Source organism: Panthera pardus, unplaced genomic scaffold, assembly GCF_024362965.1.
Source record: "Panthera pardus isolate Hobbes unplaced genomic scaffold, ASM2436296v1 HiC_scaffold_3, whole genome shotgun sequence".
In the NCBI taxonomy this organism is placed as follows: domain Eukaryota; kingdom Metazoa; phylum Chordata; class Mammalia; order Carnivora; family Felidae; genus Panthera; species Panthera pardus.
This window is the reverse complement of record NW_026526876.1, coordinates 45,454,367-45,479,092: the sequence shown is the minus strand read 5'-3', so window position 1 is coordinate 45,479,092 and position 24,726 is coordinate 45,454,367. Positions and strand designations below refer to the sequence as shown.

Sequence of the window (24,726 nt, the reverse complement as noted above, 5' to 3'; positions counted from 1 at the left end):
AGTACAAACTCCTTTCAGAATCTGATAAAAGCCATGAACTTGTTCCAGAAAATGCATGCCACAAAATTCTAGGGAAAGACTTAATAGACCCATTGAGCCTCAGTCATAGACCCCAGGTTTAAGAATCCTGATATATAGATACCAGTAAACAAAGAGAAAATACAAAAATCTGGTTTACCAGTATAAAAATAATTCATTTATAGTTACTTATACAATAACTTATGTTTCCATACCATGTGGTACAGTTCCTATTTTGCTTATAATTATGTCAGATTGACTTGGCTATAAGTTTGATTTGGTTGCAAACTAAACTTTTTTTTTTTAACGTTTGTTTTTGAGAGAGAGAGAGAGAGCACACACAGGCAGGGCAGGAGGCACACACACACACACACACACACACACACACACACACACACACACACAGAATCCAAAGCAGGCTCCAGGCTCTGAGCTGTCAGTGCACACGAGCCTGATACGGGTCTCAAACTCACAAATTGTGAGATCACGACCTGAGCCAAAGTCAGGCACTTAACCAACTGAGCCACCCAGGTGCCCCAATAAACTAAACTCTTGATGCATCCTCCACCTTTATCATTTGTTGTTCATGTGGCATAGTGTTGTCTATTTACAACTTTAAAAGGAAAAATTAGACCATTTCTTAAGAGCTAGAATTCTGCCTCCAGTTTCATCTGTTGAAATAATTATTTCTCACATTGGAAACTGTGTGCTCTTATGAAATAAAATGGTGGGTGAGAGGCTGCAAGGCAGACTGGAAGGTGTTCAGGCTTCAAAAGACAGACCTGGGCTGGAATCCCAGCTCCTTCACCATTTACTAGAGTTCAATCTTAATAAGCCTTTTAAACCCTGGCCTTCCCTAATGTCATCCTTTAAATGGGAGTAACCCTACTTAAGGGGTTTCTATGAGGATTAGGGACAATGCAAACAAAGCACCCAGGCTGTACTGGATGCTAAATAAATGGTGCTATTATTATGGTTAAGTCCTCGGTGTTACACAACAGCAGCTAGGTTGCCCAGGGCTCCCAAAGCCATATAATCAAACTGGCAAGAGATTGCTGAGTTCAGGGGACAATTGCTTACTCTGTTGGGGGAGTAGCAAATGTCAGAGTTCGGTAACTGTTGATATACCTCAAGGTGCCAGAGAGCCATACTCCATATAATGGTGTGTCTTGCTTTGATGGCCAATGAAACATGACTTTCGAATAGCACTTTGTTGGCTTTTCAGGAGGCTAGTGCAATTTCTTAAGATGGTTTAAATATCCGGAACCAACACATTCAGGGGAAAAAACAGTTCAATAATAACAAATATTCCTTCCTTACTGTTAGCTTCCTTGTTCCTCCTTTCTCCGGCTCAGGGAATACCAATTCAAGGACTAATAACTCTTCTGACACTTTTTTTGCTTTCTTCCAAGAATATATTTTCATGTCTGAATAAGTGCCAACGCCTTCCCTGAAAGAATGGGTGCATTCTGAATCACGTTCACCGATTTTCAGGTCAAAGTTTTCGAGCATCAGTGGAAGGCAGTGTGGCGTGATAAGACAAGTCGAGTCGAGGACTCAGGTCACCTGGGTCTGAATCTCCATCACCATTTCGGAATCACCATTTCACCGTTGTGAAAGGAGTCGATGGTGCTGCCTTAGTTTTCTCACTTGTAAAGGGCACCAAATCCGGTCCTGGGTGTGAACGAGCTTTGTCGCACGTACATGCGATAAGGTCGCACGCACATGATCCAGAGGTACCGCAACCTGACCGCACCCAATAGCTCCGGCAGGGTCCCCCCAGCTCCGGTCGCTCGCCTGCGGCGCCGTGCCAGGAACCGTAGGTTGCGCGCGCAGCACCTCCATCGCCTCCCAAACCCCGCGTCTCCGTTGCCAGGGGAACTGGGGGCTGTGCGCTTTCCGGCGCTGTCGCGACGAGTCGCAGCTGTCATGGCGGAGACAGTTTGGAGCACTGACACCGGGGAGGCTGTGTATCGCTCCCGGGACCCCGTGCGCAACTTGCGTCTCCGGTAGTCGCATCGTCCCAGAGCCCTGTGCTTTTATACTCTCAAATAATTCGAGCCTGAACCTCACTTGTTTGCTGAGTGCCCACTTCCGCTTTCAATCCTGATCTCTGCCTTTCTGGTCTCCTCGCGTCTCCCTCACTACCCTCAACCCTCTCCACTCACAACTTCCAGACCTGTCCAAGCCCTCTCAAGTCTCTGCCCTTCTCAAATTCCTCGGAGCTCTGTGTACCCAATACACTCTCTAATCGGCACTCTTTCCCTTAGGATCCCGGGCCGCGCTCAGGTGCACCAGGCCCACCTTGGTAGCCCCGCCCTCTTCTTTCTTTTGGTCCCCCCCCCCCCACCCCCCCATCTTTGCTCTTTGTTCATCTGCAGATTGTATGTCTTGTAATCAGTATTTCGGGCTTTTCTTTTCCTGACAGAGTCCACCTGCAAAGAATCACATCAAGCAACTTCCTCCGTTACCAGCCTGCTGCCCAGCCTGGGAAGGACCTCATAGACTTGGCCACTTTTAGGCCTCACCCAACTGCCAGTGGGTGTTTGGTGGTGATGCGACCCTTTGGAGATCTGGGGAAGGGCCTGGGGCGGTAGTAACCTTTTAAGACCTAGTAGACCCGGTTCTGTAGTCTAAGAAAAGGCATAGAGAGGTTGAGTTCCTTGCCCACGGTCACACGGTCACACGGCTGGTAAATGTTGAAGCAAGGATTTGATCCCAAGCAGTTTTAATTGCTCCATTATGTTGTGTATGGAAATTGAGTAAGACCTGATTCTTGCCATCAGGAGTTGATCCGAATTGTGGTCAAATGTAGTAAAATAACAAAGATTATACCTTAGATATGTTATAAATCTGCCTAGAAACCTAAATACTGCTTGTGGCATTTTTTTCTAAGAGAAAATATGCCCCAAATTCCTAATATATGTGTATATTATATATACACACGCTTTTAAAAACAACTTAAAAAAACTTTTTTAATGTTTATTTATTTTTGAGACAGAATGCGAGTGGGTTAGGGGCAGAGAGAGAGGGAGACACAGAATCTGAAGCAGGTCCAGGCTCCAAGCTGTCAGCACAGAATCTGATGCGGGGCTCAAACTCACGAGCTGTGACATCATGACCTGAGCCGAAGTCGGATGCTCAACTGATTGAGCCACCCAGGCGCCCCTAAAAATAACTTTAAGTTTTACATATATCTATACCTATATCTATATCACACACACATACACACTATTTAAAAATAATTCTTAATTGGCATCTGCTTGAAAAGGGAACATATTAACATCAACTGGTGTCTTGCAGTTTACCTTATCTTGGAAGCCAGAAGAGTGAGGAAGAGAGGACAGTGTGTTTGTGTTAAATCACTAATCTCTCTGCTTTTGTTGTTTTTGTTCAGATATATTCTTGGGCAAGGGTGGGCTGGTGGGTTGTGAAGCATGTGTCTCTAAAAAAGGCATACTCAGCTACGAGTGTATTCAATTTGGTTCTTTAAATACTCGCCTTTCCTCCTCTCTTCTGGCACTTGGTCTCCTAAAGGTTATAGGGCTTGTGGTTCTAGATATATGGTTTCAGGAACAGTAAAGGTAAAAACACCAGGGTTCCTATCTAGCAAATGTAGACAATTGGGATTGAGGAAGAGGTATTCAGCCCATATCTAAATTTGACTCCTGACACTGAATTAGATTAAGTAATTCCTGGGAGCCACGACTTCCTTTTATTCAAATTGAAGTAGTAATTAAAACTTCTTGGGTCCTAATCCTGGCTTCTACATATATCCACAGCCTCTCTAACCTTTGTTTAGAGTGAGTGCTTAATAAATCCCCAAACTCCAGCTGGTTTTGTGGCAAATATTAGAGCAGGGACTTCAGTAATAACCAATCACAGAGCAAGAAGTGGTGCTGATTTGACTCAGACGTTTGACTCACTCTGTGGTCTTTGGAGGTGGACACCGCTCAGAGGAAGAGGAAGAGGAAGAGGTCGTGATTGGGTGGCAGGAGAAGCTCTTTAGCCAGGTAAGCCAGTGTCACTTACCTACCTCTACCTGGTCTACCTCCACCTGGCTGGTAGCAGGGAAAGATTCTTGACACATATTGTCTAATTTCCAGAAAGTTATAGCAGTTTATACATTCCCCTGATGTGTTTAAAGGGCAGTATAACATAGTGACCAACGCTACCCTGTTTTATGATCCTGGGTAAGGCACTTTTCACCTCTGGGTGAAATCTGCCATCTGTAACAGCAAAGTTGGATTAGACCATCACTCTGGTTCCTTTTAGATCTAACATTCTTGGATCGCTTGCCCTGCATTAATTCAGATAAATGGAAATTGGCTATGAAAACATGTCAAATAGCATTAACTCTATAATTAAATTTCTTTTTAATGTTTATTTAGTTTTTGAGGGAGAGAGAGAGACAGAGTGTGAGTTGGGGAGGGGCAGAGAGAGCGGGAGACACAAAATCTGAAGCAGGCTCCAGGTTCTGAGCTGTCAGCACAGAGCCTGATGCGGGGCTTGAACCCACGATCCGCGAGATCATGACCTGAGCTCAAGTCGGTCGCTTAACCGACTGAGCCACCCACGCGCCCCAAATAGCATTAACTCTATAGAACTGATTTGACTAAACAGTTACAGGGACAAAAGTTTGACATATTCTCAGTACATCTCTGTGTCCTTGTTACCTCAGTTTGAAGTAGATCTGTACCGAAATGAAGCGGCCTGTCAGAGCCCTTTGGATCATCAGTACCGTCAAGAGATCCTGAAGCTGGAGGCTTCGGGTGGCAGGAAGAACCGACGGATTTTTACCTACACTGACTCTGATAGATACACCAATGTGGAGGAGGTATTGGTTTTTTCTGGGGTCCCATGGCTTCCTTCTCCTTTTCCTCCCCTAGCTTCTGGTCTCACCGGGTTCTGTATGTTAAGCCAGAAGCCTGTTAAGGGGCAACAGACAGCCTATGTAGGAACTGCCTCGTGCTGCTGGGAGCCAAGCCGGACAGTGGGCACAGTTTTCGGGTGGTGTGGCTGCTCCTTCTCCACCTGCTAGAGGGCCCGGGGAAGCTGGTAGTGTGTCTAATGATAGGCTTGCAGACTACGGACCCGAGGGAAGCAGCCCCTGGGCTGGACTTCCTCCGTTCATCATGAGATGACACAGGTGGGTGGAGTCCTGAACCATCTAGATAAAACTCATCAGGGGATGCAGCCACAACTCTGAGTCTGTGGGTTTGAAGAGGGATTCAGTACAGCCGTCGGGAGCGGCTCACGTACCCTTGTGGACTTGCTTTACGTGTTCGTCCCTGTAGGACATGTTCTTTCTTCCTGGGAAATGTTAAGCTCCTTGAGATTGGAGCCTGTATTTTCTGATTTTTGTCTATGACCTTGTAGCTCTGCAAGGAGCAGGTATTAAATGAATGTTTTTGAAAGATTGGTGCTTATGTTAGGAAGGCTCTGGGTTGGTAGCATATAAAATTTGGGTTTTCTATTTTAGAAAAGTAAATGACATTACACTTAGTGCTGAATTACCCATGCAAAGGACTTTTCACGCGATACTTTGTATCCCATTTGGCATCTTCCAAGTACCTGGTAATGTGAACAGCTACCAGGCACACTCGCCCAACTTTTTGTTGGTGTGTACTCAGAGATTGCAGACTCCTTTTAATATTATCATAAAGAAACTCATTTCTGAAGGATGATATGCTGCTAAAATCTTGGAGCAAACCAAGGCATGGTAGGAATCTTCTGTGCCATGTTTGTGTTACTGCTCTCCTCCACTGACACATACAGTTGTGAGGTGTGACTGTTAGATTCGGGTCCCAGATGAGGTTTCAGAAGGAAGGCTTGCCTTCAGTACCTGATCCCATGTGGCCCTGACCAGATGGATCACACAGGGCTGCTCTCTTCTCCTAGCACTGTCAGAAAATGACCACCGCAGCCCGGGAGGTGCCATCGTTCTTGGTTGAGCGAATGGCAAATGTCAGGCGGCGACGGCAGGACAGGCGAGGGATGTGAGTGCAAATCTGTATGGGGGAAGGGGTGGGGGGGGGGGCTTTGTAGTCCTTCCAGGCCAATATCCGGATATGTTCACCCACTCGAGCTTCCCATTCTGCAGTAGGTCCTCCCTGGGTGTGCTCCCCTAGATTCCTCCTTTAGGCTCGTTAGGAGGTGCCGGGGAAGTGACCCTTCCTGTGGTGTCTCCCAGGGAGGGCGGCATCCTCAAGTCGCGAATTGTCACCTGGGAACCATCAGAAGAATTTGTCAGGAACAACCATGTCATCAACACCCCTCTTCAGACAATGTACATCATGGCAGACCTGGGGCCCTATGGAAAGTGAGTGAAGCCTCTCACCCCCCAGCTCAGATTCTCCTCCTCTTCCCTCGCTAACCATCACCTACCCGTTACAGTCATCCTGGGGTATGTGGGAGGGAGGGACTTTTTCCTCTTTTACTTCTTAGTTGTACTCAGAAGAAGGTACTATGACGGTTCTCGCTATAGCCTCTGTCCTCTGGCCTGACGTGGGCTGACTATGTCTTCCTCTCTCTGGAGGTGGGACCAGTGGTCCTGAACCTGGGTGTTGATTTTCTGGTATCTAGGCTTGGCTATAAGAAGTATGAACATGTCCTCTGTACTCTGAAGGTGGACAGCAATGGTGTGATCACAGTAAAACCTGACTTCACCGGCCTCAAAGGACCCTACAGGTGAGGGAAAGAAGTAAGGGAGAGTGGAGACTGGCATTCCTTCCCTTGGCTTCACTTCTGGCCCCTAGTTGGGATTCTGAGAAGTCCTTCATCTTCTCTGATTTCCTTATTCCCAGGCAATGGTTCGTATTCTGTTTTCTGATAGACTCATAGGATCGTGGGGACCCCGTTCTCAGAAAGCGTGCAGCTATACCAGTTTGAAAGGGATAACTTCGGTGGTGTAGTTAAGTGAAAATAATCCTCGGTGCCGCTACATGAAGGGACTGGCCTGAACAGGGCGAGGGGAGCTCAGCCACATCTCCTCCTCTGGGCTGGCTATTCCTGCCTCCATGTCTTACAATAACAGGACAGTAAATTAGAAATGACCTAAACCTACCTGTCTGTTTTTTCGGGTGAGAGAACCGGGTGCCAGGGAAGTTGTGCTTTAGGGCTTCCCTGTGACTGTGAGGCAGAAAGGGGCCCCGGACCTATACTCTGTGTCCACTCTGATGCCCTTTCTGCTCTTCCACTTTGTTTCTCTCTCCTCATCATTTGGCCTTTTTCATCGTTGGTGAGAGTTGGTCTTTTTGTGGTTTGACCTGACAGAATTGAGACCGAGGGGGAGAAGCAGGAGCTGTGGAAGTATACTATCGACAACGTGTCCTCCCTCGCACAGCCAGAGGAAGAGGAGCGGGAGCAACGTGTGTTCAAGGATGTAAGAGCGAGTTCATTCCGAGCGCGGGGACGAGCCTTGGTGCCCAGGAGCTGAGCCCACGTCCGAGGTTGATGTGCGCAGTTGCAGTCTTTCTTACATGGGAAGCACTGCTGAGTGTCAGCCACAAGTTTTTGATCACATAACATAACAATGACTATTTATTTTGAGTGTTTGCCAAGCTTTGCTAGGCCCCTCACATGCTTTATTTCATTTAGACAATACTACAACCCTTTGAGGTGAATACTTTTATTATTACCATTTTATAAATGAGGAGACTGAGATTGAAAAGCTAAGAAGTCTGCCCAAGGTCATGGGCTTGTAAGTGCAAAAGCCAGGATTTGGTCCCAGACTAGCAGACTCCAGAGCCTCTGTGCTTCACTCTAAAATGTCAGTGACGGTAGTGTTTGGGGCGCCTGGGTGGCTCAGTCAGTTAAGTGTCTGATTCTTGATTTCGGCTCAGGTCATGATCTCGCGGTTTGAGATCGATCCCCACGTTGGGCTTCACGTTGGATGTGGTGCCTGCTTAAGATTCTCTCTCTCCCTCTCCCTCTCCCTCTCCCTCTGACCCTTCCCCCCGCCCCTGTTCATGTGCACACTCGCTCGCTCTCTCTCCCTCGTCTCTCTCTCTCAAAAAATTTAATTTAATTTAAAAGTCAGTGGCTTGGATGCTTAGGCCTCCAGCTCTCTGTGGCATTTCCTGCCACAGCTTCTTTTCTCCCACCCATTCAGACCTGACCCATGGCCTGGTTGGGGCTGCATCTTTAGTTTTCATGTGGTTTGTTTCCTCAGCTCTACGGCCGCCACAAGGAATATCTCAGCAGCCTGGTGGGCACTGACTTTGAGATGGTGAGTAGCGTGGCTGCCCGCAGCACCACGAGCTGGGTTTGGCCAGGGCATTCGGACTGTGGCTGAGTAATAGCACGTTTCTTAAAGGACATATTCTTTATGCCAGAAGGAAGTCAGAGGATAGCATGTAGAGCACAGTTTTGTTACGTGTTTTGAAATACAGCATATTGACAGAACCATTAATGAAAAAGAAAATGTCAGGGAAAAGGTTCTAAAAGGGCACACGTGCTATGGATTGCTTTCTCTGGGGTGGGGGTTGGGTGGTGAGAGGGGTACGTCAGGAATGTTTATTTTGCATTCCCTAAACTTAGTAGTTTTACGTTTTTATCAGTGGTTAACACATGCAGGTGTTCCTTTATAATTGTTTTTAAAAATAAATGTAGGGAAGAAAAATGTCTTCCTCATTCTTCATGTGGATATTTTTCCTAAGATGCCCCATGGAGAGGGAAGGGGAATCATTTCTGTTTGTCAAATAATTTAGCTCTTAAACAACCAAAACAAAATAGTTTATGTCAGTCATTCTGTGGTCCTGTTCTTTGTCTTCTTTATTCCGGGAGTTCCATTCCTAGGTCAGGAAACAAGCACAGGATTACCCAGCAGTCTCCCTCTCTCCCCAAACCAATTCGTTATTTTTATATTGCATTAACAGTAGACGGGCAGTGTTAAAAAGTTAGATAAGAAAACACAAGTAATTCAAAAAGTGAGCTCCCTCCTTTATTGACCAGGGGTCGAAAGGGAACAGGGGTGTCGAGCTGCGCCCCCCAACCCTGTATGGCGAAGGGCGGCGGTTGTTGCTTCCCTTGGCTATTCCTGTAAACTCTCCATACTTCATTGCCCTCCTCACCCTTTAAATTATGTGCTTTCTTTTCTGTTACAAATTTTAGAAATGAAGGAAACCGATCTGTGGAGTGGCAGGGTAGGGAGGAAGCGCAATAGTGACGCACCCAGATCTGGCGGCCGGTGTCAGGTCTTCCTGGGGTTCGTGGACGGGCTGGAGGAGAAGTGCTGACTCCCCCAGATGCCCTGATCTTTTCCCGCTTCTCTCCACCTTAGACTGCCCCAGGTGCCCTCCGGCTCTTTGTAAACGGAGAGGTAGGTAAGTGCCTTGCCAGACAGAGATCCCTTGATGTTTGGGCAGGGGCCCCGTAGAGCTGCGAAGTAGCTCCTGTAGCCGCAGTGGACACACCAGGTTGTCTGCACTACTTGGGAAACTCAGTCCTGAGTCTTTCCTGGAAACGCAGAGAGTTCCTGGCCCTCCAGGGACTTGCTTCCTGAAGTGTGTAGGCCTTTCAGGACTGAGTCGGGTGCTAAGGGTGATAGGAGAATGAGCTGAAATCATTTCTTGTTTTCTTAGTTTCAGCCCAAGGCTACGAGTATGACAATCTCTATGTGCACTTCTTTGTGGAATTGCCAACCACTAGTAAGTAATTTTCATAAGTCTCTTTTATACCCATTCTGACAATTTTCTAGAGGAATTCAGTCAGGCCTCCTTCCCACCTTTTTTCAAAGAAATAGTTATTGTCTTTTTCAAAGTCATAGATCACTTCCAAGTTGTCAAATCCTGTGGTGACCTCTGTGCATTCACCCTACATGACCTCTCAGAAGCTCGTGGCCCAGCTTGCATTTCCTCACTGAAACTCCTTTAGGCTTCTGGCTCCACACTTCTCTCTTCTTTCTTGTAGGTGGCTCGTCAGTCCCCTTGGTTGTTTGCTCATCTGTTGGTCTTAAAGCATTAGAGTGTCCATGGCTGGGCCTGGGCCTTCTGTTACTCTCTCTTTACAGCCTTTCTAGATGGTCCCATCCATCCATGACTTGTAATGGCGTCTCAGACCCCCCAGATTTCTCTCTAGCCTTGGCCTTTCCCCCGAGCTCCAGGCTCATATCCAGCTACCTCTTTTGTCATTTCTGCTTAGCATGACCCAGAGGACTCTTGATTCTCCTTCCTGCATCAAACCTGCCTTCATGGTCTTCCCCCATCTTAGGGAAAGAGTCCCTTCCCTAAGGGACATGGCCGTGTCATTTACTTAGTTGCTGGTGCCGAAAACCCAGGAGACACCCTGAATTCCTCACTTTCTCTAGCTCCTTGCAGCCCGTCATTCTACCAGCAGTTCTGTCGGCTTTGTTTTCAAAAGATGTCCTGAACATCTGCTCTCTCGAGCACCCTAGACCAAGCCACCTGCATCTCTCATCTTCTGCCGTGGCCAATGCATTAACTTTCTTACTTACCCTGCTGCTTCCTTTACACCTCATCTGCCACAGGCACCACAGCCACATGGCTTTGAAAATGGAAGCTAGCTGTGTCTCTCTTCGGCTTTAAACCCCAACAGCTTCCCCTCCCACTTAGTGTAAAAACCAAGCTCCAGAGCCTGAATGAACTGGCCCCTGCCTATCTCTCCCTCACAGAATTCCAGTCAGACTTTCTGTTCTTGAACATGCCAAGTTCATTTCCATCTTAGGGCCTATTGGGGATCATTTCCTTTGTCTGAAAACCTTTCTGTCTATCTTTGCACGAATGGTTCTTCCGAGTTTAGGTCTCAGCCAAAGTGTCACCTCTGAGAGGTCCTCCCTCACCATCCAGTCTAAATGAGCCTGTTTTATTTTTAGCAGAGCATCTGTCACTACCCAATAGCCTCTTGTTGGCTGGTTTGTTGTGTTTCCCCTGCCAACTGGAATGTCAGTTCCATGAGAGACAGGGATCTTTTCTCTCCCCAGTGATGGGTCATAGCACATAGGAGACACTCAGTAAATGTTAAGTGAATGACTGAGTGTGTGAGTGAATGAACCGATAAAGAAACTTTGTCTTTTTCTCAACCACTTGCCTTCCTCCCAGGTCAACTGACTGTATATATGCCCCTTGGCTTTCAGATTGGTCAAGCCCAGCATTCCAGCAGCTCTCAGGAATAACACAGACCTGTGCCACCAAATCCCTGGGACTGGTATGGAAAACAAGAGGGGTATCTGGAGGGGAACAGGACTCCGAAGATTATCAGGACTGGGGAGGATTCAGAGTTGGCTCTGGCCCTTCTCTGTGGGCTCTGCAGGGCTGCCTGGTCCAAGGGCTCCCTCTCTGTCTTTCTGTGGATGGTAGCAGCCTGTATTTGGGCGTCCCCTCCCCTCTCAGCCTCTTATTTCCTATCTTGAGTGAGAGTTTTTCCCTCGTGAAGGTATGTCATCGGCCACAGAGAGAACAAGTTCCCGTTGAGGCCTAGCCTATCCCATGACACCGAGTATAAAATAAAACTTCTCTTTTTTAGGATAAGGTGGCTTACTTCTCCTACCCATTCACATTTGAGGCCTCCTTCCTCCATGAAGACGAATCTGCTGGTGAGTAGCTCAGTAGATCCTGGGCCCGGCATCTCCTCTAGTGGTACCCTCTCTTGGTGAAGGCCTCCTGTGACCTGCTGCTTCTCTCATGTCTCCCAGATGCTCTCCCAGAGTGGCCTGTGCTCTACTGTGAGGTCCTCTCACTGGACTTCTGGCAGAGGTATCGCGTGGAAGGCTACGGGGCTGTGGTGCTGCCCGCCACCCCAGGTGACCTCTTGTCCCTGCCCTCCACGTGGCCTCTGTGCCCCAGCTCCTAGGAGCGAGACTAACACTTCCAAAAGATTCCATCGCTTCCAGTGAGAAGTAGGGACAGTTAGGAATTAGACGCATTTAACTTGCAATATTCCTTGCTCGTTTTGAGGAATTTCCCCCGCTCTGTTAGAGACAACTGAGTGAAATTGCAACTAACCGCAAAGTAGAGCAGCCTGAGCATCTGTGGCGTCCGCTCCGAGCTCCGCTGATTTGACTCGCGGCCTTGAGGGACCGGCTCAGGCAGGGTGGGCTCTCGGCACACATGTATTGGATGGATCAGCATTCATTTTGAAGTAATAGCCACTGTCTTCTGTTGTCAGGCATTGCACGAAGCGCGTCTCGTTTCATTCTGCCGACCTCTCTGCGAGGTCACTATACCATTGTATACCATGTGTAGGCGCTATACCGTTTCCGTTTTACCAGTGAGGAGAACGGAGATCATGGGGGTTAAGAAACTTGACCTGGGTATGCAAGTCACAACTGGCAGAGCTTTTAATTTCTAGCTGATTGATTTCCAAACAGGTGCCCCAAGCCCCCATGATAACCTTCACCAGAGGTCAGGTGTTTTCGTGGTTGGTAGGCCTGTGTCATTGCTGGGGGTCAGTGAGAGACCACATGCCCTTTCTGGCTGTGGCCCCATTGTCCTTTCTGCATAGGCTCTCACACCCTGACAGTCTCCACGTGGAGACCCATGGAACTTGGCACAGTGGCTGAGCTGAGGAGGTTTTTCATTGGCGGCTCTCTGGAACTGGAGGACCTCTCCTACGTGCGGATACCGGGAACCTTCAAGGTCACTTTTGTCTCTAGGCAGACTTCATGCTGGGAGCTTAGGTTCCTGTCTCTTCTGGAGAAGGTGGGATCAGGGTTAAGGCCCCTTAATTGCATCATTATTACTTAGTCCCTTCCTGCCTGTGGTTTAAGCTGGAGGTCATGGCCACATCTTGAACCAGGTACAGACATAGGAGATCCTAGGAAATCTCCTATCCTAGGAGATCTCTGGAAATGAGTATACTCAGAGATTCCCCTGGTCCCGTCAGAGTTACTGGCCCCTCCTTCCAGCCCATCACGGAGGCTTCAGTAATCGAAGGTGGAGAGGATTGGCAGGCCGCTTATAAGGCTGCTATTCTCCAGGGAGGTTGGAATGTCCCCTCATTTACAGTTGGGAGCCCAGTGTTAGCCTTGAGATGATGGAGTCTGGGTGCTGGAATGAGGTTTCCCCATTCTCTCCGAGAATGGGAGTAAGGATGGGGGTGAGGCCAGCGTGCTCCTGGGATCTAGAAGCCACAGAAGCCTGATGCTGTCTTAACTGCACACCACAGGGAGAGCGTCTGAGCCGCTTTGGGTTCCGCACTGAGACCACAGGCAGCGTCACCTTCCGCCTGCACTGTCTGCAGCAATCCAGGTGAGTAACCCTGGCCTCTGCCTCGGGGAGCCTTACCCCTGAGGGCTGGAGAGCAGCTGTGGCCGTGTGGTGGGTTTGTGTGCAGGGCCTTCATGGAGTCCAGTTTCCTCCGGAAAAGGATGCGGAGTGTGCTGGACCGTCTGGAGGGATTCAGCCAGCAGAGTTCCGTTCACAGTGTGCTGGGTAGGTCTCCCTGCCCCCCGCAGCCGGCCACCCAGCACCAGCAGCAGCCACGCTCCTCCCCACAGCGTGGCAGCTGACTGCTATACTTGCTCCCCTCGCAGAGGCCTTCCGTCGCGCCCGGCGCCGCATGCAGGAGGCCCGAGAAAGCCTTCCCCAGGACCTGGTGAGCCCTTCGGGAACCATGGCGTCCTAGCGCACTGCTGCACTGGCCCCTGGGCAAGAGGACAAGATGCGTGATGGCTAACGCTGGTGTCCCCCTACCTTCGTCCTTCTGACTGGTGACCCCATTGACCTGCCGAGAACCAGAAGAGCTGAGAAAATCCCAGGCCGGTGCCTCTGCCTGGTCTTCAGCAGGGTCTCCTCCCTGCTGCGAAGCAATAAAGCTGGAGACCCTATGGTCCCCCTCTTCATATTTCATTTACTGCAAGCGGGAGTCACCCCAAGGCAGACTTATTGGTTTAGCTCCGTTTGGGGTGACCCCACAGTTAGCTCAGTCCTCAACACGGCCTCTTTTCTGGCTTGTCTCACCGTCTCCCAGCGGAGAGCCGCAGGCAACTCCTGGTCTGCAGCCTGCATTACAGATGGAGGTTCAAGGCGCACCGGGGCGGCTCGGTCGGTCGGTTCAGCGTCTGACTCTTCATCTCTCACCTCAGGTCTTGGTCTCACAGTCGTGAGTTCGAGCCCCGCATTGGGCTCTGTGCTGGGCGTGAAGCCTACTTAAATAAAAAAAATGTAAAAAGAACAATGGAGGCTAAAGAAAGGTGAGAGATATCTTGAATTCCTGGCCCGAGAGCCTCAGCCTCCTCTTTCCAGGGTAGCCTGGGCTTGCTGCTTGGGCTTGTTGTGTTTGGAGATACAGCTTATTTCTGGAGTAAATGAAGGCTAAAGGCAGTGCCCAGTCCTTTCTGCTAGCTGGGTAGTACCTTTATTGTGTTTTCTTGTACATAAAAACTTTGTATATTGACTGATGTGTTGGCTGGTTTTCTGCTCAGGTTGCTGGCGTGGCCAAGGTGTTCTCCTGAATCTTCCCCTTTTCTACCCTTTCCTATCCATAGTGTCTCTTTCGGTTCTCTTATATGAGCCCGCAGGAGAGCCTTAGGGGTTAGTGCCACCGGTGTCCTGGCTGTGCTCCTTCTAGACATTTGGAGCAAAGCCCAAATGTCATGCCCTCCCCAGCCTAACTCAGAAACCAGCTCCTGCCCCCCAGCCGTCCTTTATTGGTACGAGCAGAGCGTGCTGCCCAGCCTGCAGGCTCCAGCAGAGGGTTGTGGGATGGCCAGGACCAGGTGTGGGGTGGCCTGCAGCCACGGGCAGGTGTGGGGGACAGGCTGGGAAATAGAAAAAAGAAGCTGGAAATCGTTCAGATGACTCTTCCTGCCTGGGCCTCAAGACCTCCTTTCACCCAGAGCTGATGCCTGACCTTCTACCTAAGAGGTTCCCAAGGTGGGAGGGTTCACTGCTGCTGGGAGCCCCAGCCGTGACTCCCAGCCACAGAACCAGCCCTGAGCCATAGCCAGCAAAAGCGTCAGCAGACGTGCTTGCTCCGGGGGAGAAGGTAGCCTTGTGGTCTTCCCTACGTGATCCTGTGTCCGAGGCTGCAGACGTGGAATGGGCTCCTGCGGAAGCAGCACAAGTGGGCCAGTGTGGAACTTGCTGGGTGTGCAGACATGGAGCTGTGTCGGGGTGTTGATGACTGGGCTGGGGTTGATTCGACACTTCCCAATTGCCCCCAAAGTCCTGAGCCTTGGATTAACAGTCCAGAAACTAGCATACCGGGAAGCCACTAGGGGAGAGTACCCTGTCCCTAGTGACGAGTTTTGTTGTCTCTGCTGAGAGGCCTAAAGGGTCTCAGCCATCTGGTCCAGGGAAGGATGTGGAAGCCTGGCCCCACCCAGGGCTGTTGGAGGAGGGCCCCCCCCCCCTTACCTGCAGAGGCCTCATTAGCCTTGCCAGGCTGACGGATCCAACTTGGGGATGCGGTGCAGCTTACAAAGCCCTGGGGGTAAGTGTTGGCCCTGAAGATGTCCCTTGAAATGGTGGGGATACCAGTATGGTCATACGCAATTCCAGACCAGGAAACCTGGCTCAGGGCCTCGTGTGGTAGGGAGGAATTAACAGGACGGGCACCCATTGCATGCCAGGTGCTTCACATCATTTCATTCACTTCTCCAGAATTCCTGCGAAATAGGTATTATTCCCATTTTATAGACGAAGAAACAGGTTCAGCGGTCAAGTAAATTGCCCAGTATAAATGCACAGTAATTTAGCGGCCAGGACTGGATTTGAACCCAGGTAGATACCAAATCCAAATAAGTCAAGTGTTTAACCATAAGTTTAGGAAGGAAACCAGATTTAGCCCTTTCTGTCCATGTTTTCTGGGATCCACTAGCCAGGAAGAGCGAGGCTGACCAGTCAGTCTCATGGGTTAAAGATGTCCGTAGCTCAGGCAATATCAGCCTTGCCTGGCCCACTGTCTCTCTCCCTCTGACCAGTCTCTCCCCAGAGGAGCCTCCTGGTCTTAGACCCTGTGAACTTGGAAAAAAAATGAATCTAAAAAAAGGCACTTTCCCCCTTGCTGAGACTTGAAATGCTAGTGCTTTTCTGCCCTTCCTCTGGGGCTGGTCTCTTTAGGGTAGGGTCACTTACCTGTCACCATTTCAGGCTCTTGTGAACTGGTTTTCAAAAAGAGAAACCAGAAGAGGCCCCACTTGGGCCCCTGGCGAAAGAGGCTCTGCAATGGCCCCAATCCAGACATCAGTATTGTCGGGTGTCCCATACAGATTCAGGAGCTTCCTTGCCAAATCCGGGTTTTGCAGCACCTGGCTAAGCTGTGCCAGATTCCGGGGCTGGGAAAGCCCACAGAAGCGCCTCCGAGCGTTGTGCCCTGTAGGGAAAGGGGCAGAAGCGGATTCAGTCTGACTTCCCTTTAGCTTCTACTTCTCCAGTTTCTCCTGAGAGAGCTCTGTGGTCCGGAAATGTTAGGCAGGACAAGATCCCTGCTGACAGAAGAGGCCCGAACCTTCCAAATGTCGAACCACTGCGCTCTAATTTTCAAAGCAAGTAGACAACCAGGCTTTGTGAGTGTGTCCTAACATAAGAAGCTGTAGTAATCCAACACTCATAACCACAGGGATATGATTTATTGGGCTCAGGCACATCAATTAGGTGCAAATAAGATAGGACCTAGAACATAAAAGACTTAATCAGGTTTGTAGCAGGAATGAGTGAAGAAGTAAATAAGTGAACAAACCAAGAAATGAAATGTGGTTAATCTACTCAGAAAAGGAACACATGCTATGATTCCATTTACACGAAAGACCCAAAATAGGCAATTATGTAAAGATAGAAAGATGATCAGTGATTGTCAGGGGCTGGAGTGGGGATGGGGAGGGACTGTTATTATAAGGTTTCTTTGTGAGTGATGAAAATGTTCTGACATTAGCAATGGAGATCAATGGGCCAAAGACCTTAACAGGCAAAACAAAAACAAAAACAAAACAAAAACAACAATGCACAACTCTAAATTTACTGAAGTCATTGATAAAGTCATTGAATCATATATTTCATATGGGTGATTTTTGGGATGTGCTAATTATGTCTCGATAAAGTTGCTTTAAAATTTGTTTTCAGCTGCTCAGAAATTTCCAAAGACCAGCCATACTGATTTCTCTATTAGGATCCCACAATAGAACCAAGCCCGATGATGGGGTGGGGACCAGCAAGATACGAGAGAGGTTTGGCCCAATCTTGAAGAAATGCTTGCCCAATATTGTCCATTGAACAACTCACAAACACCACCTTCCAGCTGAGCAAAGGAAAATGATGCGATGTTTTACCTCACTAAGCACAGTTATGTGATCATCTCTTCTGATCCTCACAATACCTTTGTGAGGCATTTTGTAATCCCCATTGTATCAATGGATATTTGCTTGAGCAACTGTGACTTTTAAAAAAATTTTATGGGGGTGCCTGGGTGCTTCAGTTGGTTAAGCATCCAACATCGGCTCAGGTCATGATCTCGTGGTTCGTGAGTTCAAGCCCCGGGTCGGGCTCTGTGCTAACAGCTCAGAGCCTGGAATCTGTTTCAGATTCTGTCTCCCTCTCTCTCTCTGCCCCTTCGCCCTGCTCACATTCTCTCTCTTTCTCTCAAAAGTAAACATTTTTAAAAAATTTAAAAATGAATGTTTTTAACATTTATTTATCTCATTTTGAGAGACAGAGACAGAGCAGAAGTGTGGGAGGGGCAGAGAGAGGGAGACACAGAATCCGAAGCAGACTCCAGGCTCTGAACTGTGAGCACAGAGCCCTACACGGGGCTCGAATCCAGGAATCATGAGATCATGACCTGAGCCGAAATCAGATGCCTAACCGAGCCACCCAGGCGCCCCCAACTGTGACTTTTTTAAGGTCACTCCACCATTAAGTGGAGTTCAAACAAGATCTTCCAACTCCAGGTTTGGTGTTTGGAATGGAGGAGACTGTCAGAGCTAGTATCTGGAGAATATTTCTGGGACAGCTTGGAGGAAAGGGTATGGGGGGTGGGGGCACAAAAACTGTGTGGCCCTTGGGTGGGGGCCGGGGGCTAGCGATCTCAGTTCTCCATCAGGGTGCGCCCATAGCTCTTTAGTTGTCAATAGCACCCGCGTGTAAGGAGGAAAGAAACTCAGGTTCCTGGGTGCCTGCTGTATGCCCGCCAAGTGCTGTGTTAGGTGCAGTAGAGACTGCCCCCACTCCGTCATACATGGCCAAAGATTAGCCAAAGCAGATGGGGCTTTGGGTTGCATTTGGACAAAAAAGTAGGGAGTTCAGGGGAGGGAGAGGGGAGCAAGGTAGTGACCAAAGCCTTCCCCTAACATTGTAGCTTAAACAAGGGGAAGAAAGAAATTTTGAACTTGATTCAAATTTTACTACTTCCTAGTTATGTGGCCTTCAGAAAATTACTAGATATCTTTGAGCTTATTTCCTCATCTATAAAAATGGCTGTAATTGTTGCTTCTCAAGGTCATTGGCAGAACTAAATGATTAATATCCATGAAAATTCCTAGCAGAGTGCCTACGTTTTCTTCTTTTCCGGGATGAATTTTTCTTCTTTCCTGGGATTTTTGTGTCGTCACAAAACAGCCGAGGCTGTCTTAATTTTACTCCAACTGTTCCTGCCTCTGGGGCTCTTGGCCTTTCTGCACTTAGAGCAGGAGTCAGTTTCTGTATCTCTGGAACCTGAGTCTTCCTCCTTGGAGCTCGCCTGGGTAAGTGGGGAATGGAGCTGTTCTTCCCCGCCCTTTGGATCTACTGTTTACCCGGAAATTCCTGAACTGCTTTGTCCACTCCTGTGTCCAAGTCCTGGCCGTGCTGTGAATCTACAGCCAGAGGCCGTACAGTGGCTGGAGAAGATAGGACAGGATGGCCAAAGGCTGGTCCCAGGGATGCTTTACCACATGAAGCGTGGCCTCCCATGCTTCTCGACCACAGCACATCGCCTAGACAGTGGCAGTCAGAAAGGATGCACCAAGGGTCTTCTCTGAAACCCGCTCACCACCAGCAGCAGCAACCCGAGGCCAAAGCCTGGGAGGAGGGACGGGCAGCCCCCTGACCCGGGAGGCCGCGGTGTGGTCCCGGCTGCGTTGCGTGTCGAGAGCCACCAGGTCCAGCCCGATCCTCTTCACTTGACAAAAGAGCCGGTCCCGCAGCTCGTCCACTCACACGGAATCTTCAGGGTTCAGCGTGGCTGGGGTGGCCATGAGGCCTGGGATGATGGGGTTGATGCCACCTGGTGGTGGGGAACGTGAACAGCACACACTAGATCAGCCTCTGGGGAGCCCTGGGGTCATCGCGTGACGCCAAGTTAGCTCAGAGCTGGACAAGCTGGTCGCTTGTATTCTATAATGTTTGTATCCAGAAACAAAGGCCTGGGTAGACTCGAAGTGTGCTGGGGCTGGCAGAGAAAGTAGTGACCCCCACTTCTTAAAGAAGGAGCAGAAGACAAGCTCCTGTGAGGCCGCAAGCCACCAGTCTGACATGAGGATTTTTGGAAATCCTCTGATCCCTGAGGGGATGGGATGCCCAGGACTGAGGGTCTTGGTGGCACCCGCCTTGTTTTCACTGCTCTGGGGAGATGATTAGCAGGGGCCTGAGCTGCAGCCTGGCCTCCTGGCACTAAGCTTGGCCCCACCCCCACTCCCATCTGCTCTTAAAACTTGGTCACCTTCATGCACGATTCGCCAGCTGGCAAAGAAGCTAGTCCTAAGAGGGACACATGAGTTGGGTGCTGAGGCACGGTACTGGCTGTCCAAGCGAAACATGAAGGGCTGGAGCATGGTGTGACCAAAGCGGAAGGCCAGGGTGAAGACACTGGCCGCACGACGGTCCACATTGGAGCAAGACCCCCGGTAGGGCCCCAGGGTTTTCTCCCGGGGGGAGCCTGGGCCTCGCCCAGAACCAGGGGCAGAAAGTCTCAGTAGGTGATGATCTACAAGAGAAGACCGGAGGAACATAACCTTAGAGGCCGCCCACCCCATCCCCTTGCCTTTGGACAAAACTTCCGCTTTCCGAAGGGCTGCTCAGACATATTAATTCCTTATTGCCATCATGTCAAAAGTGGAAATGTTTATTTCCCATTGGCTGGTGAAGCTCCTGAAGCCCAGATAGCTGGATGACAAGGACGGTGTCACACACAGCCAGTTAGTGGCACAGTTTGGGGTAGAGGTGGGATCTCAGGTACACTCCCAACCACCCAGACCTAGCTGATTTGAGGCACTTCCCCAAAGGATGCATTAGGGGAAGTGGGAGCCACTCCCTCAAATGGTGTCTCAGGCCAGATTGTCTTCTCAGGGATGCTGGGACCCAGGACTCCCCACGTGGACCGTGGCCTCCACGGTCTTCCGGGCCTCCTGGAGCAGGGTGTCTCCACTCCACGGGGGAATCAGGCGTCTCAGCTGCATAGCCCGCCGGGTGTGCTCCCGCATAAACAGGGTATGCATTGCTGCCAGTTTGGGGGTTTCAGATGGTCGACAGTCCCCTTGAAAACCCCGAGTTCAGAGTCACCACAGCCCTTCCCAGAGAAGTGTCTTTCTGCTGAAGCAGACAGAGCTCTGGGGACTAGAAAGAGGTGGTAGAACTATGTGACCTGGGCCAGGCTCCCCGGCCTGGCCAGACCTCCGTCTCCTCAACTGTGCTATGAACTTCCTCACTGACTGCCACCCTCCGCTCCAGCACAATGGGTCAGGAGCAGGGGGATGGTGGGTCTCAGATCCCAGTTACCGGAACAGATTCAGGCAGGGTGGGAAAGCATGGAGCAGCTTCTGGACTCAGGCCTGAGGATTCTATTCTGTAAGTAAGCGAGACCACGGCTGGCCGAGGGACCCAGATGACTCTGGGAACCTTGGCCTTGGGACTGTGAACCCACCCATCCCATGAACTGTATCCATCGGCACATTCCCTGCCGAGGGCTGGACCTTTCCCCAGCTGTGCCCTTGGTGTCAGACCGCTCTCCCCAGGGGCCCCAGGGAAAGAGAACGAGAAGCCTGTTCCTGGAGCCACAGCTTCTCCTAGAGGCCAGGAAGGAAAGCAAATTCCTGAAGGTGGGCCTTACACACAGTCATCCGCTGCCTTTGAACTAAACCTTTTGTACAAGGTCTTATTTAACATACTCTTCAGTAGGCTGCTTGGGGCTGACCTGCCGGGGAGCAGGGGGCGCACAGGGAGGGGTTGGTGAGGAGGTAGGGGTCATCACACAGGTTGTCGAAGGGGAGCCGGGCCCAGCCGTTGTCACTGAAGCAGGTGCTGATGGCCAGCAGCCCCAGGTGATTGGTCTGGTTGCAGAGCTGCAGGGCGAGGGAGACCTCGCTGCCATACACAATGCTGGCACCTGAGAAGGAAGTGAGCGCGCTGAGCTGGTTTTGGACTTGGTTCCTGTTTGGGGGACATGAGGGCGCTGAACGGAAGAAGGGGATCCAGTCACTCTCGTCCCTGATGCGGGGGTCACTAGATGGGATCTCAGGTGGAAGCGGAGCCACTGACACGGGGGCCCCTGAAGAGCAAGCTCACTCCTCTCGATCATCCCCCACCTGCTTCAAAACCTTGGGTGAAAATCCCCTCCTCTAGGAAGCCCTCCCTGACTCACCCAGACTAGTGCTGCTCGCAGTACTAGTCAGGTCAGTCTGAGCAGCCTTAGCACTTTGTATGGTAGAGTCATGAAAGGTTAGGAACGGGTAAGGCCTTAGATCCCCATTTTACCAATGGGGAAATTGAGGCTCAGAGAGGGGTAGTGACAACTACTCAGCAGGAGAGGAAGGATTAGTTCTCTTGACATTTAGGCCTGTGCTTCTTTTATTCCATTTTATTCGACATTTCCTAAGCACGCTTATGCCTGGTGCTTTGGAGACTACGAAGTTCAACAAAACCCAGCACACGTTGCAGGAAGCTGGCATTCAGTGAAAACAGATGCACGCATAGAGACGTAACTCTAAATTGAGACGCTATTTGCTATGCTTGATCTAAAAGCCAAAAGCGAAAGGTGTGATAGGAAAATATGGGAAGATTCTCCCAAGGCGGTGCTCCCGAACCAGAGCCAGAGGAAGGGGTGAGATTGCAACAGGGAGGAGCCAGCCAGGAGCCCTCACACGTCATGCCCCAAGAATGTCGCTGAATGTGGGAGTGTATGCATATGTGTTCCCCCACCGCCCGCCCCAGATTCCCAGAGAGGCTCTGCTCCCTGGAATCCATCCTTTCTTCTCTAGTGTTCCACACCACCCTTGCCTCTCAGCCTGAAGGATAGTGTCCTGCTCACACATGATCCCAGGAGATGGTGAGAGATACAGGGCCCTTGGACGACTTCAGGAAAGAGAGAAGGGCAAGAGCTAAGGGAACCTACAGGCTCTCAAAAACAGCAGCCCAGAGTCTTGCCCTCAAACACGCACAGAACTGAGGGTCTGTCCCGGGCCGTGCTTCCTGCCTTGGTCTGATACTCAAACATCATAGACAGCTCTTAAGGAGGGCATGGTAGTCTTCCAGCTCAGGGCCTGGGGCGGGGGCCACATTTGGAGCCTGGGGGACTGGCTGGGGGTAACTTGATGGGGAAGCAGGGGGCAACTGGGTGCAGGTCCTCTCACAGTCAACCCCCACAGTGAAGGCCACTCTAGCTGGGGGCTCAGGGGTAAAGTCCAAGTCGTGGTCAATGAACTGGCCGCACTGCATGAACATAAGGGTCAGGCCCTGGTGGGAGGTCAGCCTCTCACTGGAGAAGAGCACAATCTGGTTCGAGATGGCCCAGACCCAGTGTGGAGATAGGTCAGTGTGGGGCGTGGGCTCCTGGACCCCACAAAATGTTGGGGCCATCCTGGGACTCAGGGGCAGCAGACTGCTCCTGCTGGAGTTAACACAGTGTCTCCTCTTCTCCTGCCCTCCCTTCCCATCCCCACCTGCTGTGTGGCTGTCATCCCGAGAAGGATGGTCTCTGGTGTGGCCCTGAGGATTCCAGGAGTAGAGAAGGGGAGAAGCCAGGTTGGCTGGCTGAGACCCCACGAGCATTTCCAAAGAGGTAAATAGATCAAATTGATAGATCAATTTATGGACCAATGGATGCCTAGATGACAGGACTGACAGATAGATGCCTAGTTGGTAGGTGACGGATAATAAATACAGAGAGAATTGAATAGATGGAAGAAGAATTAATAAATAGATGTTGGTAGATGAGTAGGTGATTGATTGTTATATTGACATATGAAGAGAAAATTGATAAACTGATAAATGTGAAATCATTTAGATCAATAGACATAGAACAAGGCACATCACTCTTTATATTTAGCAAGATACTTTGACACTAACTCTTGTAGAAAAAACAATACTATAATGGCTGGTACTAATAGATCACACCCTATATAGATGCTTATACTAAGCTCAGGAAGGAGCTAGGACCCTGGACCCAGGCCCCTGCCCACTTTTCCTGTCCCCACACATGCTGATGGAACCCCAGCTTCAGCTTCTGTCCCAGGCCAGTGGCTGTGCTCTCCGGGACCAGGAGGAGAAGTGCAGTGACAAGTAAAGGACCATCACTGGGAAATGCAACAAGTGGGTGCAGGGCTGCCCCTGACCCAAGGGTGCCTCCCTTCCCCTCCTCCACCCCTCACTCCACACCGAGTGGCCTCCAGCCCCAGAACCCTCTGACTGGAGCCCACTCACTGCTGCAGGGAAAGACCCTTGCTGGGGGCCTCCAACCAGGCCCTGGCCCACTGGCTGCCAGCTGAGTAAGAGGACAGGCTGTCACTTCCCTTCAGCTGGACACCCACCAAGAGGTGTAATGGCTTCCTCCTCCCTCTGCAGCTGAGGGTCTGGAAGATGTTCCATCACTTACAAGCATGGGAAGTAAAAGCCCAGCCCAGAGGCAGCTTGAATCCAGGCTTGACCCTCGGCCAGCTAAGAGACTTGGGGCGAGTAATATAGCTGAATCTCAGGTATAAAACCTACCTCATATTGCTGAGCTGGTCTGTTCCACATCTCCCATCCCTGTACCCTCTTTCTCCCAACACCCCCAGCTGGGCATCCTGCCCTCTCAGGCCAGAGCAGTCCCTGGGACTCCGTGGAGGGGCACAGTACCAGTGACATTGAAGGAACTGGATCCCTGGAGTTGCAACTGCTCCTCCAGCAGCCCCAAAGCCACATGCATACAATCAGCAGCCCGAACCACTGTCCTGGTGGCTGCTAACGGTTGTTTGAAGTAGAACAGGACATCCATGGGGCTGGCCAAGCCTCAGCAGTGAAGCTGCTGCTTGAACCTGCAAGAGGAGGGCGAGGGCTGGAGAAAGGAAGCTCAGCTACCTAGCGGAAGTTCCAGCCTGGTGGCGGAGAGTCAGGGCAGTGTGGACAGGATGGATGGATGGAAGAAAGGCTCTCTACCCACATGGCACTGGCCCGAGGTGCCCAGGGGCAGGTGATAGCTGACATGACCATGGTTGGAGCCCTCACCCCCACCTCATCAACCCTCCCAGGCCCACCTCCTGAGTCTGATTGTAGCATTCACCAGCAACAGGGCCTCTGTTAGACAGCCCCAAAGGGCCGAGGTCTCCACTGTCCTGGGGAAGGCTGTCCAGAGGGAAGGGGACTCAAGGTCCAGGGGCACCACAGGTTCCCCCAGACCCAAGCACTTCCCCCTCCTTTGCCCTCCTCCTTGGCTGTGCAGAGGGATATCACCTGGGACAGTGCCCTCACAGGGCTGGGCCAGGATGAGTGTAGCTAAGACCCCTGCCAGGGCTAGGAACAGCTTCCTCTCTGCCGTGAGACCCCAGCCACAGTGGGGTAAGGGATTGACACCCACATCCTGCAT

General features: G+C 50.5%; 2 protein-coding genes across 4 annotated transcripts; one reads left to right on the top strand and one right to left on the bottom strand.

The window, feature by feature from the left end:
• Positions 1–1,903: 1,903 nt before the first annotated feature.
• On the top strand, positions 1,904–14,373 carry MKS1 (MKS transition zone complex subunit 1). 3 transcript variants are annotated; one of them, XM_019415651.2, is made up of 18 exons: positions 1,904–2,027; positions 2,447–2,556; positions 3,961–4,031; positions 4,700–4,855; positions 5,920–6,017; positions 6,212–6,340; positions 6,604–6,708; positions 7,294–7,402; positions 8,192–8,248; positions 9,302–9,344; positions 9,603–9,668; positions 11,114–11,184; positions 11,503–11,572; positions 11,672–11,779; positions 12,481–12,614; positions 13,144–13,226; positions 13,312–13,409; positions 13,511–14,373. In XM_019415651.2, exons 1-18 carry the CDS (start codon positions 1,948–1,950, stop codon positions 13,600–13,602), a joined length of 1,680 nt encoding a protein of 559 aa, XP_019271196.1. In that variant the 5' UTR covers positions 1,904–1,947; the 3' UTR covers positions 13,603–14,373. The 3 variants fall into 3 exon arrangements, with proteins under 3 accessions (XP_019271196.1, XP_019271198.1, XP_019271197.1); XM_019415653.2 differs by lacking the exon at positions 13,144–13,226; XM_019415652.2 differs by lacking the exons at positions 1,904–2,027; positions 2,447–2,556; positions 3,961–4,031; positions 5,920–6,017 and having other exon boundaries at positions 4,738–4,855.
• Positions 14,374–15,349: 976 nt separating this feature from the next.
• Positions 15,350–24,726, bottom strand: EPX (eosinophil peroxidase). Its single transcript, XM_053892235.1, is given in 14 exon segments — positions 15,350–15,390; positions 15,393–15,553; positions 16,056–16,293; positions 19,001–19,013; positions 19,016–19,176; positions 19,612–19,822; positions 19,825–19,875; positions 20,264–20,424; positions 21,082–21,400; positions 22,461–22,743; positions 23,586–23,646; positions 24,000–24,178; positions 24,398–24,485; positions 24,594–24,726. Coding segments are annotated over 14 exon segments (2,100 nt in total).